The sequence below is a fragment of the Antennarius striatus genome, chromosome 12 (assembly GCF_040054535.1).
Source record: "Antennarius striatus isolate MH-2024 chromosome 12, ASM4005453v1, whole genome shotgun sequence".
Classification (NCBI taxonomy): domain Eukaryota; kingdom Metazoa; phylum Chordata; class Actinopteri; order Lophiiformes; family Antennariidae; genus Antennarius; species Antennarius striatus.
Genome location: NC_090787.1, coordinates 21,742,501 through 21,765,000, shown reverse-complemented (window position 1 = coordinate 21,765,000; position 22,500 = coordinate 21,742,501). Strand labels below are relative to the sequence as shown.

The window sequence follows — 22,500 nt, the reverse complement described above, 5'->3', positions numbered from 1 at the left end:
TGCCTCTTAGACCCTCTCCCTGCTAAACTAGTTAAAGACTTATGGCCATTGCTGGGCCCTACTATGTTAAATGTAGTTAATCTTTCTCTTGCAACTGGTGTTGTTCCCACTAGCTTTAAGTCCGCCGTAGTTAAACCTCTGCTTAAAAAGCCACATCTCGACCAAGAGTCTTTAAATAATTATAGACCAGTTTCTAACCTTCCATTCTTACCTACAGTACGAGAAAGGGTAGTATCTCAACAGCTCTTAGATTATTTATCATTAAGCGGTCTTTTCGAACCATTCCAATCAGCTTTTCGGGCCCGCCATTCCACTGAAACAGCACTTACCAAAGTTGTGAATGATCTCCTATTAAATCTGGACTCTGATACCACTTCTGTTCTCCTTCTTTTGGATCTTAGTGCAGCATTTGATACTATAGATCACTGTATACTCCTTGACCGACTGGAGAGACAGTTTGGTGTCTGTGAGTTAGCTCTGGCTTGGTTAAAATCTTATCTATCTGATAGGACACAATGTGTCTCCTACAATAATAAAACTTCTGCCTTCTCCGACGTCAAATATGGCGTACCTCAGGGGTCTGTCCTTGGTCCTCTGTTATTCTCCCTGTATGTTGCACCTCTTGGTCAAATTATACGCAGCTTTGGAATAAGTTTCCACTGTTATGATGATGACACACAACTTTATATGCCCATAAAAGCAGATGATCGATCTGAATTGAGTAAACTAGAGGCCTGTCTTTCTGCTGTGAATAGTTGGATGTCCAGTAATTTCCTGCTCCTAAACCCAGACAAAACTGAAATGTTAATCATTGGCCCTGCACGACATAGAAACCAATTTCAACACCTAACAATATCTGTAGATAACTGTCTTATAACCCATAGTTCAACAGTCAAGAACCTTGGAGTAACGTTAGATTCAACTCTCTCCTTTGACCAGGATATTAAAGAGGTGACAAAGATCGCCTTCTTTCATCTACGTAATATTTCCAAAATTAGTTCCTCTCTGTCTATGGCTGATGCAGAGATTCTGATTCATGTCTTTGTGTCCTCTAGACTTGACTATTGTAATGTTCTGTTATCAGGGTTGCCTCGGTCTAGAACTAGGGGCCTTCAGATGGTTCAGAACACAGCAGCAAGAATATTAACTAAAACTAGGAAATTTGACCATATCACCCCAGTTTTGGCTGCATTACACTGGCTCCCGATTCATGTTAGATCCGATTTTAAGGTACTCTTACTAACATACAAAAGCCTTAATGGGCTTGCTTCAACCTATCTGTCTGATCTTGTTAAACCTTATACGCCGACTAGGGCTCTCCGCTCTCAGAATACTGGTCTCTTGTGTGTTCCTAGATTTAAAAAGAAGTCAGCTGGCCAGAGGGCCTTCTCCTATCGGGCCCCTTTCTTGTGGAATAACCTCCCTATAGGTATTAGACAGTCTGAATCTGTAAATGTCTTTAAATCTAGACTCAAAACGTATCTGTTCGACCTAACATATAAGTAATATCGGGGATGGCGGTCTCAATGTTTAGGTTTAGCCTAGTCCTGCCAACGAGTCATAGGATTTCTTAGTTAGGCCCCTGCCTCCCATTAATCCTCTGCTATTCTGGTCCCTCTAGCACCACTCTCCCCCTGTTCTCTCCATCTCTCTCCCTCCTTCTCCTGTTCTCTCTCTCAGGCCTTTGTGTGGTGGATCATCGGCAATCGGCTACCTCTGTCTGCTTCCGTGGCTGGCGATATCACAAGCTGTACAGTGGTCCTGTTTCACCATCCACTAGGGGAGTGCTGGTTCTGCCTCATTTGGTTCTGCTGTGGTTTTGGGGTTTTGCCAGAGTAACCTTGACTTTAACTTTTTTGAGCTGAATGACTTAGGCACTGTCTGGTCTGTCCTCAGAGGGGTGGATCCTCTGATCGGTGACCTCTGTGTGCTTCATCGGCTGGTGGTGACTCGCTCTACTGGATGGATCAGTGTTCCTTTGTTATACATTTATTACTGTTATTATTACTGTGTTGTTAATCTGTACATGCAGTATCTATTGCTTCGTCTGTCCACTCCTGGAAGAGGGGTCCCTCCTCTAGTCTTCCTGAGGTTTCTCCCATCCATTTTTTCCCCTGTAAAAAGTGTTTTGGGGGGAGTTGTTCCTTATCTGATGTGGGGGTCGTACTGCTACAGTGCACAAAGGTCAGAGGGATATCGTCCATGTGGAGATTGTAAAGACCTTTGAGACACTGTTTGTGGATCTGGGCTATAGAAGAATAAATAAACTTGAAACTTGAAACACACACCCCTACACACACACACACACACACACACACACACACACACACACACACACCCCTACACACACACACACACACACACTCCTACACACACACACACACACACACACACACACACACACACACACACACACACACACACACACACACACACACACACACACACACACACACACCCCTACACACACACACACTGACCTACGAGCAGGTTGAGCATGATGTAGGCGATGATGACGTAGAAGGAGCAGAAGTAGATCAGAGCTCCGGCGTAGTTTCCACAGTCCGTCTCCCAGTAGCGATGCTGGTCTGGGGTGCAGAACGGGGCCTGCACCTGAGGAGGGGCAGGAAGGCATTAACGTGTGGAGAAGGGTTGGTTCGGCCACCGAAACACGCGTGTGGTCTGTCAGGAGGGGGGGCTGCTCTCACCATGCAGTCGTGCATGATCTTGTTCCAGTCCTCCCCGGTGACGATACGGAACAGAACGGTGATGGCCTTCCCAGCGGTGGAGAAGTTAGCGTGTCTGTCAGGAGGACATCCATCAGTAACTCCACACACACACACACACACACACACACACACACACACACACACACACACACACACACACACACACACACACACACACACACACACACACACACACACACACACACACACACACACACACACACACGTCTACTCTGGATCGGTTCATCTCACCGGTTGATGTTCTCTCCATACTTGACGGTTCCAAACAGAACAACACCAGCAAACGCGTAGCAGAGGAGGAGGAGGAACATCCCCACGATGATGAAGAAGCTCTTGTACATGCTGACCACCACGGTCAGCAGCAGCATCTTCAGAGTCACCTTCAAACACACACACACACACACTTATTCACACGATGGTTCCTCCGGAGCCGTGTGATGGTGACACAAGGACCTACTCACGTGTTTTCCACATATGGTGAAGAACCTGAAGACGATCACACAGGTGCCCATCATGTAGGTGTATGCGTTCTACAGAGGAGATGTATGTAGATGTTATAGTGGACTTCTGATGAAGGTTCACTGATGGACACTAATCGTCTCACCAGGAGGGAGAAGTGCAGCACGATCCAGATGACCCCCAGGGAGGTGACCAGAAGGTCATAACGGTTGCGTCTGCTCTGCCAGTACCCCGCTGGAGACATGGCGATGAGCTTCATGGTCACCTGAGGGGAACACACGTCACACAGGTGTCCACCCCCGGCAGACAAAAGCCCCCCCAGCAGCAGGGGTCACTCACCTCCAGCACAAATATGAAGGTGAACACCACCGACATGGTGGCCAGGGGGAAGGTCACCTGATCGTCCACGTCCCACTGGAACGGAGCAGGTCATACATGAACCAACACACACGGCATTAATTTACAGTTTTACAAGAGTCAATGCTGCGTTGTGACACGAGGCTCCACCTTGACTGACAGCAGCACCGACTGGGCCAGAACCAGCACAGCGATGCCCCGCTTGAAGAAGGGATGCTGGGTAATGTCGTACATCTTGGCGCGGAAACCCCCGTTTTCTATTGGACAGAACCAGAAACATGTTGTACAGGTGGAGCAGACAAGTAGGAACAGTTGGTTATTGACTCTCTGATCAGTGATCACATCTGGAGCAGTGAACCTGTGGTCCATCTGATGGTGTAGTACCTCTGACTGTCCTGCAGAGGGCAGCCATGAACTGTGAGAAGTCTGACATGCAGGTGCGTTGTAACGCAGATCTGTCACACAGTGCATGTTTGCATTTCAAAGTCAGGGAACAATTACATTTACAACTTCAAAACTCTAAAATATATATATTATATATAATTTGTAATTATATACTATATATATATATATATATATATATATATATATATATATATATATATGTGTGTGTGTGTGTGTGTGTGTGTGTGTGTGTATATATACACACACACACACACACACACACACACACACACACACACACACACACACACACACACACACACACATATATATATTTCTCTTTCTTTACAAAAGGAATGAGAGGACCTGATGCGAGTCTTCTGAAAGCAAACCTTACAGCTTCAGTTCATGTTTCTATATTCTATTCACAACTCAAACTCCACTTTAACTTTCTACAGCTGCAGAATTACTCTCCTCACTCCCCAGCATTTAAATTTGAAGTTCAAGCTGCACGACTGGCTCCAATATCACCTTCAAATCAGAAGGTTTGACAAACAGACTCAATCGTTATCAGCAGACCCAGAGGAACTAGGGAGGAATGGATGCTGATCAATCAGAGATGATCTCTGGAAGGGCTTTGAGCAGGGGCTTGTGGGTAAATGCTACCTGCTGCCAAACCTGAAGCTCCTGACACGGTTTAGAGTCAGGTTAAGTCTGCTGGTGCCTGCGACACCAAAGCCTTTGATGTTCTGTTTGGTTCTCAGCCTCTCCTGCACTACCAGACAGTTTCCCACAATGCATTTCAGCTCATCTCACAAATCCCATCACAGTGAGAATGTACAGCCGTCCCATGGTGAAGCATCTCGTGTCCATAGCTAGAAGTTTAACGCAGGAAGTTTAATTCAGGTGTGTAAATGTAAGGTGTGATGACGCCCGCGACACGCATGTTCCAGTGTGTGAGCTACACGCATGTTCCAGTGTGTGAGCTACACGCATGTTCCAGTGTGTGAGCTACACGCATGTTCCAGTGTGTGAGCTACACGCATGTTCCAGTGTGTGAGCTACACGCATGTTCCAGTGTGTGAGCTACACGCATGTTCCAGTGTGTGAGCTACACGCATGTTCCAGTGTGTGAGCTACACGCATGTTCCAGTGTGTGAGCTACACGCATGTTCCAGTGTGTGAGCTACATGCATGTTCCAGTGTGTGAGCTACACGCATGTTCCAGTGTGTGAGCTGTGTGCATCATCTATTCTCCTGTTCAGACTTTTCATTACTGCGATTAGCCATAATTTGAGCGTCATGATGAATCCCTGCAGGTATCTGTTCTCACGGAAAAACAAGGACTGTTAAATATGGATTAATTGTGCAGGTGCTGCTTAGCAATGAACAAACACACACCATGATTAATCACATAATTCAACTAGACTGATATTTCATCTCTAAAGGCTTTGTGTGTGTGTGTGTGTGTGTGTGTGTGTGTGTGTGTGTGTGTGTGTGTGTGTGTGTGTGTGTGTGTGTGTGTGTTTCCTGTTGGAGCACCTGGGCGAGGAGGCAGGTGGAGAGGCTGAGCTATCTTCAATCGACTCTTCAGGTCTTCCCATCTCCTCTGGTCCACGGTGAGCAGAGCGGTGCCCTGATGGTGAACAACGTGACGTTAACGTCTCCCTACCATCGTGTGAAGTGAAACTCCATTCGTCGTGTGTCTCACCTTGTTCTCATTGAAGTTTGCAATGACAACCCCGACAAACAGCGTGAGTCCGATCATACACCCCAGGAACACAAAGACATGGATGTATATGCCATGGATCTGCACACACACACGTGTTTCAGGTTAGACTGTCGGTCCATTTAAACAGAGAACCGGTGACACCAGGGGGGTCGTTACCGGGCCGACGCGGTGGATGATGACATCTCGGACCTCCACCCAGCCTTTGAGCGACAGCACCTCAAACAGAGCCAACATGGCGTTTCCCACATTGTCAAAGTTGAAGTTCCGAGGGTTGGCCCTGAGGAAGGACAGACAGACTCATCAGTGGTAAGAAAGTAAAGGAAGAAAACATCTGAAATCAAGGGGGAACATAAAGAAAAGCAGCTACCAGACTCTGGGGACCCAGAAACCAGGTTTCTTCTCCGCTGCTCTCAGTTTCAGGTTGAGGTTTTTAGAAACACTGACATTTATCCGGAATATACCGTGACAATCCTCCTGTTGAATGAAACATGAAGCATAGATGAAGATTTTAATGAAGCAGTTTAAAAAAATGTGTTAAATGTTTTTTAAACCTTAAATGATTGAAAGTTTCACAGCAATCAGAAGACAGAAATGTATTTAATCACTGATATACGATTGATGAACAGGTGATACAGAGTTCATATAGAGTACCTACTGTCAGATACAACAGCTACAACTAAAACCATCAGACCTGCATGTTAAAAAACTCTCAGTACTTAAATATTATATATTACAGCCATAATGAAAGTTTCTACAGGAACACAATGAGGATCGGAGTCTAATAACTCGATCACTGAAGCCACTGAATCCCTGATGAACGGACGAACCCTCTGGACTCGTCCGTGTCTGCAGGGAGTCTGCAGAACGATGTCGTTCAGAAGAGGTTATGATTCTCTACCCGTTTAAGGATGTGGGGGTCATTGCACTTTGCAAGCTTTCCGGCAAATAGTTGAACTCCAAAGCTTGCAAACACCAGCATTAAAGTCAGGAGCAGGATGGAGACCTGGAGGAGAATCAATCAAGACTTTAAAGCAAGCAGACGTAATCCAAGGCTGTGAGGTGTGATCAAATAAAACCCTCAGCTGGGACACATCAAACCACAGAGAAACGGTTCCAGCTTCAGACTATACTAGACTAGACTACAAGGTAATCCTTGTTAAGCAAGAAAAAAAGATAAATCATGAAAAATCCAAGGATGTTCTCAACATGGGAACCACTAACCAGGAAGATCTCCTTGAATCCTTTGAGAACCTCTCGCACCACCTTCCTCATCTGGGGCACCAGCTTGAAGATCCTGAGCGGACGCAGGCAGCGCAGCATCATGAGCAGCTGGGCCCCCGACTCAGGAGGGACATCGGGGGGCAGCCAGCACAGGAACACCAGGCTCACCTGCAGGGGGCGAGTGTGAGCAGGAGAGAATCCAGAAGATTCACCATCAGCGTCAGACGGACAGCAGTCAGCACGGATTAAACACGCCTTCAGGGTAACACACATGCTAACAGCACGCAGAGGAGACATGAGAATGAAGGACTTTCAGAAACCCAATAACATTATTATCAAACTTATTCATAGTCTATTATTTAACCCTCGGGGACCCATTAAAATGTCTACACACATTAACTAATCAGGTCACAAAAGGGCCGTCTCATTAACGTGTAAAAAAATGTAATACAGAAATATTTTTTTTCTTTCAATGCATCAGATCTTTTCCATTACTTCAGATCTTCTCATAGATATAAAGTTCATTATATATTTTGATTATTATATATGTTTATATATAATTTGCCATTATTATATATGTTTATATAGTTTTTCTTCCAATGGGAAAAACACAAAATATAGAATATTTTCAAAAGTTAGTGCACGGTTTAATACTTCTGATAAAGATATTACAACTATTGGATGCATGGACAAACATGTTTTTACATGTGTGTAAACACAGTGGGTCTGGTTCTGGGTAATGGGGTCATTGTGGGGTCATTGTGGGGTCATTGTCTTGCTGCAGACAATGAAGATCATGTTTCATTGTAACATGTCAGCATTATTGTATATAGTTGACCATTTTAGGTATTGTGTGTAAACAGTGAAAATCTGCTATTCTATAGACTTCCAGTGACAGGCATTAAGGAATTTAGAAAATAAAGATTAAAGAAAATTAGTGGCTAAATTTCATATATTTAGTCTTTTAACTGACTGATTTATTGGGAGAGAAACACATAAAAGCAACAAAAATGTCACTTTTGGGCCCAAACTGTCAAATCCTTTGCTGTAGTCTGGGTTAAATGTGACACGTGGGTTGACCTGGTCTCCCCTCTGGGACTCTTCTGCGTGTTTCACCCCTTATAATCCGTTTTTATTTAGTTATTTATTTTATTTTATTTATTATCAGATTTGGTGACTTCTCACAAGATAGATGAAGATGTCCATCACTCCTCCAAAATCTCTGATGACAGCTGTTGGGGTGAAGAAAAGGCCATCGGCCATGATCTTCAGGTTGAGCTCGATGCTCATGAAGATCACAAACACATACTCCCCGATCTGAAACGGAGAACACCGACGTGATAGCATCTGTCCAATCACGTGTGTGCTGGCTTCCTCCAGACGGTTGTTCCTACCTGCAGCGTGGGGACGTGCATGACCCTGGTGAAGGGTGATTCAAACATCATGGAGATGCAGGAACAGATGGTGACGATGATCATCACCCAGTCCAAATACGTAACAAGGCCCAGAAGATCACTGCAGGGACAACACGCCGTCAGAGTTACAGAACATGCTTCACATTGACACATGAAGCCAGCATAGGTGCATCCTGTTTGCAGGATAGAAAATAATCACAGGGAATTCAGGAGCAGGAGAGTGAACAGAGAAAGAGGATAGAGTGTAGAGGTCATACAAAGTCAGGAACACATCTCTACTTGTGTGTACGTGTGTGCAGACCAGTTAGTATCGGTAAAATCTGACAAAAACCTCCTTAATACAGCTTTGAAGACGCACCGCGGACAAATGATGAAGCTACAGACCTAATAATCATTCCACAGCTGTAGAATGAACAGATCATTAGAGAGGAAAGGAATCAATAATTCATCTCACTCACTAGAGCTGGTGGTATTTGGTGTTCTTCACCACGCCTGTGATGGGGTCAGTTTTGGATCTGGAAATAAATTCACACACACAAAATACATGATCACCAATTTAATAAAACTACAGAACAAATACAAAAAGGAATCATTCATGCTGCTGATTTCCTCCATTAACAAGTGTTAAAAAAAGTAAACATGAGTATAAAGAAGTCCCAGACTGGATACAAACTCAGATGCCATGTTTCAGTTGTTGTTCACAAGAGGCTGCCCGCAGAAATATTCTTAAACACTATGCAGACGACACCCTGCTCTTACGCATTGAAGCGAGCACGAACAACCATCCTGCAGAAGTTCCTGAAGCGGTGCTCCCGCCCCACGATGAAGAGCGGCTTGTCAAAGTAAGGATGGTTTTCTCTGAGCTCCTCCTCCTGGACTTTCCTGCTCAGCCAGAAACACACATGTATGTGAACACACACCTTCTGCATGTGGAGCATGTATGACACCGCAGGAGCTGAATGAAACACGACAGGACAGGATGAGAACACCGTTTCATTTCTGCTTGTTCTTTCTTCTCTTGGATCATCTTGATCTCGCTGTCCTCCCTCTGAGCGTTACGATAGCGGACCGTACTGGAATGCTGCCGGGAGAGACCAAGTCATTCATTTATTTATCACTGAAGCCTGCGTTACTCCACAAATACTGTGTGTGTGTGTGTGTGTGTGTGTGTGTGTGTGTGTGTGTGTGTGTGTGTGTGTGTGTGTGTGTGTGTGTGTGTGTGTGTGTGTGTGTGTGTGTGTGTGTGTGCTCTCACGTCCTGTGTGAGTGTTTCCAGTGACTTCCCTCGGCTGATCCTCTGACTGGTAGACCCATGCCTCAGAGATCTGTGGTTCAAAGCAGCAGAGGAACAGAGTCAGTTGGTGCAGTACAGGATGAATACATGTTTAAGTATCTGTACGTGTGTGTGTGTGTGTGTGTGTGTGTGTGTGTGTGTGTGTGTGTGTGTGTGTGTGTGTGTGTGTGTGTGTGTGTGTGGAGTCACACCTGCGCTCCTGTCGTATGTGATGCTGGACGCTGAGGATGGAGCGTTCTTTGGCCGGCTGCCCTTCAAAGGATCCACTCAGCATCCTCTGTCTGGTGCAGGCCCTGGACACACAGTTTAGTTCCATCAGCATCTGACCGTCACGCCACTGGGGGGGCGTTCTGTCCTCTGAGGCTCTAGGAGGGGTGGTGCAGACTGGGTGCAATCATTTAATTAGGAAACAGTGTGTGTGTGTGTGTGTGTGTGTGTGTGTGTGTGTGTGTGTGTGTGTCTGTGTGTGTGTGTGTGTGTGTGTGGACAGCTAGTGACAGTGTGTGTGTTTTACTCATTCAAGGTCTCAAATGAGTACAGGTGGTTCTTTACCAACACGGATGAATCTGAGAGGTTGTTCGTAAACTCAATTGTCCGCAGGTCGTTATTTATTAACTCTAATCTATAATTTCCGTCTGAGGTGATTTAAATATCATTACTACTCTAAATACTAAGGAACTAATACAGAGGAATAAAGTTGATGAGCCATACAATGAAGTTATGGGAGAGAGTAGTGGAAGCTAGACTAAGGGCAGAAGTGAACATTTGTGAGCAGCAGTATGGTTTCATGCCAAAACAGAGTACTACAGATGCAGTATTTGCTTTGAGGATGTTGATAGAGAAGTACAGAGAAGGCCAGAGGGAGCTGCATTGTGTTTTTGTAGATCTGGAGAAAGCTGATGACAGGGTGTCCAGAGAGGAACTGTGGTATTGTATGAGGAAGTCTGGAGTGGCAGAGAAGTATGTTAGAGCGGTGCAGGACATGTATGAGGACTGTAAGACAGTGGTGAGGTGTGTGTAGGTGTGACAGAGGAGTTCAAGGTGGAGGTGGGACTGCATCAGGGATCAGCTCTGAGCCCCTTCTTGTTGCTATGGTGATGGACAGGCTGACAGACCAGGTTAGACAGGAATCTCCATGGACTATGATGTTTGCAGATGACATTGTGATCTGCAGTGAGAGCAGGGAACAGGTGGAGGAGAAGCTAGAGAGGTGGAGGTTTGTCCTGGAAAGGAGAGGAATGAAGGTTAGCCGCAGTAAGACAGAGTACATGTGTGTGAATGAGAGGGACCCAAGTGGAAGAGTGAGGTTACAGGGAGAAGAGATCAAGAAGGTGGAGGATCTGAAGTACTTAGGCTCAACAGTCCAGAGCAATGGAGAGTGTGGAAAAGAGGTGAAGAAGCGTGTCCAGGCAGGATGGAACGGGTGGAGGAAAGTGTCAGGTGTGATGTGTGATAGAAGAGTTTCAGCTAAAATGAAAGGAAAGGTGTACAAAACTGTGGTGAGACCAGCGATGTTGTTTGGTCTAGAGACAGTGTCACTGAGGAAAAGACAGGAGACAGAGCTGGAGGTAGCAGAGATGAAGATGCTGAGGTTCTCTCTGGGAGTGACCAGGATGGATAGGATCAGGAATGAGTACATCAGAGGGACAGCACATGTTAGAGGTTCTGGAGATAAAGTCAGAGAGGCCAGACTGAGATGGTTTGGACATGTCCAGAGGAGAGATAGTGAATATATTGGTAGAAGGATGCTGAGTTCTGAACTGCCAGGCAGGAGGCCTAGAGGAAGACCAAAGAGGAGGTTTATGGATGTAGTGAAAGAGGACATGAAGGTAGTTGGTGTGAGAGAAGAGGATGAGAAGACAGGGTTAGATGGAGAACAGTGATTGGCTGTGGAGACCCCTGAAGGGAGAAGCCCAGAGGAGAAGAAGAAGAAGACTCTAAATAATAAAGTTCTATTCCCTCAGACTGACCAGAAACAATTAAAACATCCCATAATACATAAAATACTGTAGTACCATAATGTAACTTTAACATCTCTACCTCTGCTGAATTAATTTCCTCCTGGGGGGTGTAGAGGCTAAGCTCAGCTCTAATCCACTGAGGTGTTCCACCACACTGACCTGAATGATGCTCTGATGTCACTTCCTGTTCATCAACAGACACGCCCCTTTATGTTTGATGTCTGTTTGATTTCATGAAGTTTCTCAGTTAATCCACCAACAGTTAACATCAACTAGAAAACATTCAGAGTTCAGCGTTAGCGTCAGTTAATGCTTCCTGACAGAAACCTGACCCAGAAACATTGGTTCCTACATCATTTAGTTCCTACTGGAGGACAACATTGGTTCCTACATCATTTAGTTCCTACTGGAGGACAACATTGGTTCCTACATCATTTAGTTCCTACAGGAGGACAACATTGGTTCCTACATCATTTAGTTCCTACAGGAGGACAACATTGGTTCCTACATCATTTAGTTCCTACAGGAGGACAACATTGGTTCCTACATCATTTAGTTCCTACTGGAGGAATACATTGGTTCCTACATCATTTAGTTCCTACAGGAGGACAACATTGGTTCCTACATCATTTAGTTCCTACAGGACAACATTGGTTCCTACATCCTTTAGTTCCTACAGGAGGACAACATTGGTTCCTACATCATTTAGTTCCTACTGGAGGACAACATTGGTTCCTACATCATTTAGTTCCTACAGGAGGACAACATTGGTTCCTACATCATTTAGTTCCTACAGGAGGACAACATTGGTTCCTACATCATTTAGTTCCTACAGGAGGACAACATTGGTTCCTACATCATTTAGTTCCTACAGGAGGACAACATTGGTTCCTACATCATTTAGTTCCTACAGGAGGACAACATTGGTTCCTACATCATTTAGTTCCTACAGGAGGACAACATTGGTTCCTACATCATTTAGTTCCTACTGGGAGACAACATTGGTTCCTACATCATTTAGTTCCTACAGGAGGACAACATTGGTTCCTACATCATTTAGTTCCTACTGGAGGACACCATTGGTTCCTACATCATTTAGTTCCTACAGGAGGACAACATTGGTTCCTACATCATTTAGTTCCTACAGGAGGACAACATTGGTTCCTACATCATTTAGTTCCTACAGGACAACATTGGTTCCTACATCATTTAGTTCCTACAGGAGGACAACATTGGTTCCTACATCATTTAGTTCCTACAGGAGGACAACATTGGTTCCTACATCATTTAGTTCCTACAGGAGGACAACATTGGTTCCTACATCATTTAGTTCCTACAGGAGGACAACATTGGTTCCTACATCATTTAGTTCCTACAGGAGGACGACATTGGTTCCTACATCATTTAGTTCCTACAGGAGGACAACATTGGTTCCTACATCATTTAGTTCCTACTGGGAGACAACATTGGTTCCTACATCATTTAGTTCCTACAGGAGGACAACATTGGTTCCTACATCATTTAGTTCCTACTGGAGGACACCATTGGTTCCTACATCATTTAGTTCCTACAGGAGGACAACATTGGTTCCTACATCATTTAGTTCCTACAGGAGGACAACATTGGTTCCTACATCATTTAGTTCCTACAGGACAACATTGGTTCCTACATCATTTAGTTCCTACAGGAGGACAACATTGGTTCCTACATCATTTAGTTCCTACAGGAGGACAACATTGGTTCCTACATCATTTAGTTCCTACAGGAGGACAACATTGGTTCCTACATCATTTAGTTCCTACAGGAGGACAACATTGGTTCCTACATCATTTAGTTCCTACAGGAGGACAACATTGGTTCCTACATCATTTAGTTCCTACTGGAGGACACCATTGGTTCCTACATCATTTAGTTCCTACAGGAGGACAACATTGGTTCCTACATCATTTAGTTCCTACAGGAGGACAACATTGGTTCCTACATCATTTAGTTCCTACAGGACAACATTGGTTCCTACATCATTTAGTTCCTACAGGAGGACAACATTGGTTCCTACATCATTTAGTTCCTACAGGAGGACAACATTGGTTCCTACATCATTTAGTTCCTACAGGAGGACAACATTGGTTCCTACATTATTTAGTTCCTACAGGAGGACAACATTGGTTCCTACATCATTTAGTTCCTACTGGGAGACAAACACGTTAATTATTAACAAGGCAGTCAGGGACTGTGGAGTATTTTCCTACTCATTTCATACTTGTAAACTGACCACTGCTAGAGGTAAGCAGACAGACTCAGGACAACCTACAATATTGTTCTAGGCAGTAAAAAAGTATAAAAGTTAAAATTTGACATTGACCTAGTTTTTCCAGGTCGGAGTTGTGATCTATTTTCATCCCCTTTCCTCCTTGAATGTAACGCCTTTTGTTTTGTCTTTCTATTTTATCCGGTTCCTGAGATATGTGCAAAAAATCTACAAAAGTTGAATTTTGACCTTGACTTAGTTTTCTCAAGGTCAAGGTCGCCATCTCATTTTCATCCCCTTTGCTGCCTGAGTCACGGGCTTTTTCTGTCATATTTCTATCTGCAACATCAGCGCTTTGAAAAGGGATGTAATAAAACATGAACTAACAGGTGCTGACAGTTTCCCTACAGGTATCTATCGTCTACATCGCTGCTCCAACTTTAAACCTGACCCGAATTATCTTCAGTCTCCATGTTGGTGAACATCTCCATGAACAGAAATGCATTGTGGGTTCGTTTCCAGCTCAGAAGTTCACAAAGATGTGGAGAAAAGGACTAAACGCTGCAGGTAAAGCTAACGCTGCAGGTAAAGCTAACGCTGCTGGTAAAGCTAACGCTGCAGGTAAAGCTAACGCTGCAGGTAAAGCTAACACTGGTGGTAAAGCTAACGCTGCAGGTAAAGCTAACACTGGTGGTAAAGCTAACGCTGCAGGTAAAGCTAACGCTGCAGGTAAAGCTAACGCTGCTGGTAAAGCTAACGCTGCTGGTAAAGCTAACGCTGCAGGTAAAGCTAACACTGGTGGTAAAGCTAACGCTGCTGGTAAAGCTAACGCTGCTGGTAAAGCTAACGCTGCTGGTAAAGCTAACGCTGCTAGTAAAGCTAACCCTGTAGGTAAAGCTAACCCTGTAGGTAAAGCTAACCCTGTAGGTAAAGCTAGCCCTGTAGGTAAAGCTAACGCTGCTGGTAAAGCTAACCCTGTAGGTAAAGCTAACTCTGTAGGTAAAGCTAACCCTGTAGGTAAAGCTAACCCTGTAGGTAAACCTAACCCTGTAGGTAAAGCTAACCCTGTAGGTAAAGCTAACCCTGTAGGTAAAGCTAACCCTGTAGGTAAAGCTAACCCTGTAGGTAAAGCTAACTCTGTAGGTAAAGCTAACCCTGTAGGTAAAGCTAACCCTGTAGGTAAAGCTAACTCTGTAGGTAAAGCTAACCCTGTAGGTAAAGCTAACCCTGTAGGTAAAGCTAACCCTGTAGGTAAAGCTAACCCTGTAGGTAAAGCTAACCCTGTAGGTAAAGCTAACCCTGTAGGTAAAGCTAACCCTGTAGGTAAAGCTAACCCCGACCCCACTGTGGCGCTGACAGGACCACCGGAGGTCTGACATCACAACCTGTTCACTCAGTCGGAGTTATTCTGACTTGAAGTGAAATCTGGTTCTATGGCGTTAATGTTACGCTGCTCAGGGGGGGTTGTGGCAGAAAGGGGAACTACAGGAGTCGGACACGACGGTGTGTGGTGTACATTTAGACTGGCTGGACTGGGTCATTGGGAAAAAGGAGAATATCTGTATACATGAAATGCATGAAAATGTGTGTGTGTGTGTGTGTGTGTGTGTGTGTGTGTGTGCGTGCGTGCGTGTGTGTGTGTGTGCGTGCGTGTGTGTGTGCGTGCGTGTGAGACTGGAGGCAGACAGGACGTGTCAGGACTACTGATGCTCTGTCTGTCCTTCAGACTGGCTGAGTCCATTACAAATGTAACTGAGTAAAGTGTGTGTCAGACACCGTGAAACGTAACCAGCGTCTCACCGCAGGATCTTGTTGATGGTCGTTTCCTTCTCCAGGAGGTTTCGAGCTCGGATGCTGAAGATGGACCTGCGGAGCTGAGAGGTCGTACTGAGTTAGTCAATAAACACACACACACACACACACACACACACACACATCTGTAGCTTCATCTGTCTTGCAGTGGGCTGTGTCCAGCCAGAGAGACGGTGTGAGTGTGAGGAGGTTTGTGGACCTTCTGGTCGATGTACTTGTTGTCCTCGATGGCCGAGCGTTTGGAGTGGTCGCAGGAGGAGGAGGAGGCTGAGGGGAGACGGCGGAACAGACAGCTGGTGTCCTGCTGCTGACGGTCAATGAACTGCTTCATGAAACTCTCCCTGAAGCACACACACACACACACACACACACACACACACACACACACACACACACACACACACACACACACACACACACACACACACACACACACACACACACACACACACACACACACACATGATAATGAATGTTTATGTGTGATCTCCAGCCAACAGGAATCTCACCAAAAGCTCACAGAAACGTGACATTAGTGCATTTATATCGTAACACGAGAGCAGCTTGGTGCAAATCCAGCTGCAAAACATCTGGGCAGCCCCCAGATGGAGAGGGACTTCTGCTTTAGTGAAGATCCAGCTGTGTGCTCATCAACAGTAAACTATCACACATATAATAAGGTCTGCTGTGTCAGAAATAACTTCATTCCAGCCCAGAACTGCTCTCCTGTTTCACACTGCAGAAATGTAGAGGACCACTCCACCTGCTCTACCAAAGAAAATGCCCTGTTGGGGTAGGTGCACACTGTGACTGACAGAATACACACACTGCACACATTATCCGGCGCGTCTCTGCTGTGATGGTACCTGATCCTGGGCACGGTGAAATCAGAAGGGAGCTTGGAGATCTTCACCATCTGAGGTCTGTTGGGGAACTTCTCGAAGATCCTGAGCCTCAGGGGAAGCTTCTCTTTGGTGTCAGCGTTGGCTTCGCTTTGCTTCAGCTGGAGAGGAGCCAGAGAACACGTTCAGTAGGAAGGGAGAGGCAGTTACGTAACGGATTTAAATGGAAAACGAAGGAAAAGAAGGAAGTTTGTGTGAGGGCAGTTTAGGGATTGTGTTGCCCGCGGTAACGGATGGAGAAAAGCAGGGGACTAAGCCTGGAGCTGCAGGGGAGAACGGAGGTAGAGGTTCTATGAACAACTGTAGGGTGCAGTAACGTGCTTCTGCCTGATGATGGCAGCAACACGCCTACCTATAACACACACACAACGTACGGAACACACAACCACATTCAACATGGAGCTCACTTACTTTTAGAAAAGAATGGAGAAAGCAACAAAAGAAAAAGCAAAGTTTACTCTCAACTGGTTGATGTAACATAAAAAGTGATGAAGTAAAGCAAAGGTGTGTAGGCTGGTGAGACACAGACAAAAGAGACGAAATCAATTCTCCTCCATTTAATTACAGAGGGGACTACTAATTGGAATCCTATTTTCAGGTGTTACCCATGATGCATTGCAGATTAGTCTGTCAGTAGTTAATGCTTATCAGTCAGAGCAGGATGGGTGTCGGTGAAGGTTTCTGTCAGTCCTAATATTTCCCTCACTGCTCCAGTGTTTGGATGTTTTCTGTGCTTGAATGGCAGGTACATCCCCGCGTGTTCGAGGGAGAACATCCATGTATGGAGGGAGCCGACAAAGGAGGAGTGGAAATCCGTCTACCCGTTTTCTTATTTTCTGAGAGTTAAATGTCTTTTCTTAAAGCTCCTTTTTGAAACAGAGTGCTGAGTGACATCCTGTGAATATGGAATTATCCACCAGAATGTGCTTGCCTCGGCTTTCTGTCTATCTTCTGACTCCAGATATAGACACGGATGGAGAGAGGAAGAGACATGGGAGGAACAGCATGAGACCAGAAGGAGTAAAAGAGGAAAGAGAAAAGGACGTATAAATACTGTATATATGAGACCAGGTTCAGGAATAATTATAAATAGAACAAAGTTTTGTTGATCTACTCAGGTTTAAAGTTAGACGCGCCCTCACTCTCCATACTTTCAGTGGTATTTGAACATAAGCGTGGATTGGATGAGTAACACTGAGATACTTCCAGCGCTGCAGTTTCCCCGGTGAAACTTGTAGAAAGTGCTGCAGTCATCTGTAATACCACCGTTACAACTGATGCTGAATTCACTGCAAGCAGAATACACACAAACAATTCACAAACAAGCCCGCATAAGTACGTGCACACACACTCACAAACACACTCACACACACACTCAGACTGAGGGCACAATTAATATGGCCCATACTGCTCCCAAAGGTTGTAATCAATCGGGCCGACTCAGCGAGATGTTCACTTCTTATCAGCAGCATCCGGATACAACTAACTTTCTGTGCTGCCATTTGTTCAGAGTTGGGTCCTTCCTCCAGAATCCATCTGTGTTCATGTCATCACTCTGTCATCACTCACCTTCACCTCCATCAGGGCAAAGGAAGGCCTCTTATTTCTGTGAGAACGAACATCTCTGTATTTATGTTCCACCATGTTGGATTAAAACAACAAAAATGTATCAAATATCATTTAGAATTAGAATCCATTCCACCATGGACCATTCTGTTATTTAACTTTGTTCACCAGACAGTGAAGCAAATGAATAAGTGCTGTGGGGTCAAATGGTTCACTACAGGTTCACCTGGTGAGTGGAAGCATGCGTGCGTTTCCATACATCACTATTAACGGTATGTGCTGACGCATTGGGCCTCCGTCTGGTCAATATCAGGGATCAATAATGAACACGTGGAAATGGAGGAGCTCGGGAACAGAGCACTAACCAGCCAAATCTATTTCCTAGTGATTATAGATTTACCATAGAGGAATCACTTTCACGTGGATCCAGTGCACTCCTGACAATAAATGCAATGATCTTCTTTGTGTGTTTCAGTGCGTTCCTCTGCATTAATAACAGGTGACATTTTAGGTAGTTTGTTCTAACGAACCACTGCTTCCTTTCACCTTAACACAGTTCTTGCTCGTCTGTTTTTCAGCAAACAGAAGACGTGTCCACACACAGACGTTCCACCAGGTGGAGAAGATGGAGAAGATGGAGTGTGTGACCACATTCTCCTGACAGAATGTTATCGTGTATAAGACCCTAGAGGGACAGTGGTGTCTGTGAAGGATTAGTGTTTAAATACTGTAGTGAATATCCTATACACCGGTCTGTAGTGACACAGTGTGTGTGTGTGTGTGTGTGTGTGTGTGTGTGTGTGTGTGTGTGTGTGTGTGTGTGTGTGTGTGTGTGTGTGTGTGTGTGTGTGTGTGTGTGTGTGTGTGTGTGTGTGTGTGTGTGTTAATGGTTGATAAAAACACAGCTTTGTTTCCACAGATGAGACTGAGGGTACTCTGGGGTAACAATGGAGGGGGTACTAGTGCGTTCTGCCCTGAGACCCGTTCAGGTGACCCCCACTGGAGCTCCTTCCATTCAAGCTTTCCATGAGGGATTTCCTCTTTCCTGACCAACCCAGCTGGATGAAGACAGGACGGTTACCATTCCTCCAAGTTAAGAAATGGTCTGAGTGGAGGGGAGGAACGCAGTCTGCATTAGAATACCCCAGAATACCCCAGACACACTGCTCCAGAGTCCAACCCCAATCAGTCCATCTAATGGGGAGAACAGCAGCTAATGAACTGGCTGTCTTACTTGCTGGTTAAGACGGTTGACATGAGTGGTAGCATTACAACCAGTGGGAACGGTTTGGGACATCAGGTCACGTCCACCCCCCAAACGCTCCGCCTGTCTTCATCAAATACAGTTAAGAAAGGATAAAATCTCAAATGAAGTGGCTCCACAAATGAAGTTTCAGCCAAAACTACTGAGGTGAACCAGACACACCTGTCAGACTATGAAGTCTAGTTATGTACTCAGTGTATAGTTACATCCTGTTGCAGATAGAAAGATGAAACAAAAAGCACATGACTCGGGCAGCAAAGGGGATGAAGATGAGATGATGACCTTGAAAAAAACAGTTCAAGGTCAAATTTCAACTTTTGTACCTTTTTAGGACCACACCTCTGAAACCTGATGGGATATATTCACAAACAAAAAACAACATTTTCAGGAAGCCAGAGGCAAAAAATGCGTAGGTCAGGGTAAATGTCGAATTCAGGGGGGTCACAGGATGTTGCAGTGTCTGACTGCATTGTTGTACGTTGTAAACTCTTAGATAACAACCTGTGAAAGAATCTCGTTCACCTTTAAACGTCTGTTAATTGTCCTTAGACTCAATTTCAGCCAAAACTCTGATTAAAAAGATGTTAAACTGACAGTAAAATGATTTTCTGACGGCGGTGAAATAATAACATGTCGGGAAAACACACATTCGAACATGCTAACATTACACACGTGTGTGTGTGAACAGTGAGAGCAGAGGACAGCGTGTTCCTGTCACTAAACCTCATGTACGCTCACAGACAACAACCCATCTCCTCCTCTACCGCTTCGCTCGCTCCAAGTCATTTACCCACAATCCTCTGCTACTGTTTGATCTCTTCCAGCCAATCCCACATCACGTTCAGTTCAACACACCAATGTGGAACAAGAAGTAAATGCAGCTGATCTGAGACACACACACATGCACGCACGCACGCACGCACGCACGCACACACACACACACACACACACGCACTCAAACTTCTTATATGTGGGTGTTTCACTAGGGGGCAGTGTGGTAAAATGGTACAAGAACGACCCCCCCAGTCCGTTCTAACGCTCATGAAGCTTCTTAGTGAACCTCACAAGATCACCCAACGTGAAAAAGGAACATTTATCACCAGTGTTACAGGAGAAACCCCTCTGAAGGCTACACACATGACCCTACGCCACAAACCGGAGAGGAAATGGAGTACGAGTGTCTTTAAATGAACCAAAGTCTGATTAGTTCATCCTCCCTCCATATTTAAATAGAGCCAAAACCAGAGATATTTGGGCCACATTAATGTTTCTACTACTATCCTCCTATAGTGAAACACTATGGGGCTGTTTGTTATTTCTTTAAGCCAATCAAATTATCCTTGGATGCAGCTTTGCATAAATAAATGCAGATAACTGCTGGAGAGCGTCTCTTAAAATAGGAGCCCAAAGGCAGCTTAAGCCAGCAGCCCCCATCTCCTGAGCCAGATTAGACCTATTGAGACGCTTCTCTGCTGCCACCATCACGCTCCAGGTTCACACCCACTATCTCACTATACAGAACACTCTCCACTACTGACTTATTACACACTTATTACACAGTAACGTCCTGTGGAAAAATGTAATAAAACACCCCGGCTCCCCGTGACCCGCTGCGGCGGATATAGTGGTGGTAATCTGAAGATGACTGACTGACTGTGTCAGAAAACATGTGGATAAACAGTAATATGTATGTACAGTAATATGTATGTACAGTAATATGTATGTACAGTAATATGTATGTACAGTAATATGTATGTACAGTAATATGTATGTACAGTAATATGTATTTGTAAATAAGAACCTGTTCTTAATTGCTTGCCTGGTTAAATAAAGGTTAAAAATAAAAAAAACAAAAAAATCAAATCAAATTTTTATTTAGAAAACTCCTGGAGGCCCTCAAACAGAGATTTTATTGTTTGATTTAAACTTGGAAAAAGTAAAAGTTACATTATTTCAAAATAGATCAATTAAAATAGTTTTTTTGTATCACTTTCCGGCAATTTTTCAGGTGATATTTTAGCATATATGCTAATTTTTTTGCGTCAATTTTTTATAACATCTTGGTTACAAAATTACTCAATTATTTCCAGTTTAATTTAAGTCTGAATGTGTCATTTTTGATTATGATAATAAAAGTTTAAAATTTAAAAAAGTGAAAAAAAAATGTATGTACAGTAATATGTATGTACAGTAATATGTATGTACAGTAATATGTATGTACAGTAATATGTATGTACAGTAATATGTATGTACAGTTTTATAAAAGTTTTACATCAATCTGGGTTTCAGAATTCTATTAATAAATCTGGTGTGTCTGAGAAATGCAGAGAGAAATATGACGGTAATTGATCTTAAATTTCTGTCAGGATAAAAGTGGTTCAGATGTTTTAGTGGAAACACCCTGGAGCTCATCTCCATCCCTGCAGCATCAGAGAGGAAACAAGGAGAACGCAGCGCTGCTCTTTCCAAAATGAACCCATTTTCAATGATAAACTGGGTTCTTTCTGGTGACCACACGAGGCCAAATGTTTCTGTTAGTAATTTATTATTATCTGAAACACATCTGGCGTTGCTTTGTCCCAGTTTGCTGATGTCTGCAATATCTGAAGTGACCCAATACCAGCAAATACACCGGCCCGGAACGTTCATCAATCAGGTCCCCGTAAAAATAGACACAGCAGGAGACAACTGCTCGTGTGGTGTGTTCGTACCGTGTGTGTTTGTACCGTGTGTGTTCGTACCGTGTGTGTTCGTACCGTGTGTGTTCGTACCGTGTGTGTTCGTACCGTGTGTGTTCGTACCGTGTGTGTTCGTACCGTGTGTGTTCGTACCGTGTGTGTTCGTACCGTGTGTGTTTGTACCGTGTGTGTTCGTACCGTGTGTGTTTGTACCGTGTGTGTTCGTACCGTGTGTGTTCGTACCGTGTGTGTTTGTACCGTGTGTGTTCGTACCGTGTGTGTTCGTACCGTGTGTGTTTGTACCGTGTGTGTTTGTACCGTGTGTGTTCGTACCGTGTGTGTTCGTACCGTGTGTGTTTGTACCGTGTGTGTTCGTACCGTGTGTGTTCGTACCGTGTGTGTTCGTACCGTGTGTGTTCGTACCGTGTGTGTTCGTACCGTGTGTGTTCGTACCGTG

The 22,500-nt window shown here is 44.6% G+C and overlaps 1 protein-coding gene across 7 annotated transcripts in view; it reads right to left on the bottom strand.

Annotated features, from left to right (window-relative positions):
* The window catches only part of nalcn (sodium leak channel, non-selective), a 68,440-nt gene that overhangs the window by 4,474 nt on the left and 41,466 nt on the right, over positions 1-22,500 (bottom strand). For 6 of the 7 annotated variants that reach the window (XM_068328781.1, XM_068328782.1, XM_068328785.1 and 3 more), the window contains 23 exons: positions 16,500-16,636; positions 15,833-15,974; positions 15,622-15,695; positions 9,804-9,905; positions 9,574-9,643; positions 9,308-9,399; positions 9,078-9,200; positions 8,777-8,833; positions 8,298-8,418; positions 8,089-8,220; positions 6,904-7,071; positions 6,581-6,685; positions 6,050-6,156; positions 5,839-5,959; positions 5,662-5,760; positions 5,493-5,586; positions 3,717-3,823; positions 3,549-3,623; positions 3,355-3,474; positions 3,212-3,280; positions 2,982-3,130; positions 2,709-2,802; positions 2,481-2,613 (listed from right to left, as the gene is read on the bottom strand). In XM_068328781.1, coding sequence (XP_068184882.1) covers positions 2,481-2,613; positions 2,709-2,802; positions 2,982-3,130; positions 3,212-3,280; positions 3,355-3,474; positions 3,549-3,623; positions 3,717-3,823; positions 5,493-5,586; positions 5,662-5,760; positions 5,839-5,959; positions 6,050-6,156; positions 6,581-6,685; positions 6,904-7,071; positions 8,089-8,220; positions 8,298-8,418; positions 8,777-8,833; positions 9,078-9,200; positions 9,308-9,399; positions 9,574-9,643; positions 9,804-9,905; positions 15,622-15,695; positions 15,833-15,974; positions 16,500-16,636 — 2,491 coding nt within the window. The remainder of the gene's footprint in view (positions 1-2,480; positions 2,614-2,708; positions 2,803-2,981; positions 3,131-3,211; positions 3,281-3,354; positions 3,475-3,548; positions 3,624-3,716; positions 3,824-5,492; positions 5,587-5,661; positions 5,761-5,838; positions 5,960-6,049; positions 6,157-6,580; positions 6,686-6,903; positions 7,072-8,088; positions 8,221-8,297; positions 8,419-8,776; positions 8,834-9,077; positions 9,201-9,307; positions 9,400-9,573; positions 9,644-9,803; positions 9,906-15,621; positions 15,696-15,832; positions 15,975-16,499; positions 16,637-22,500) is intronic. The other variant, XR_011037666.1, reaches the window with a different exon arrangement.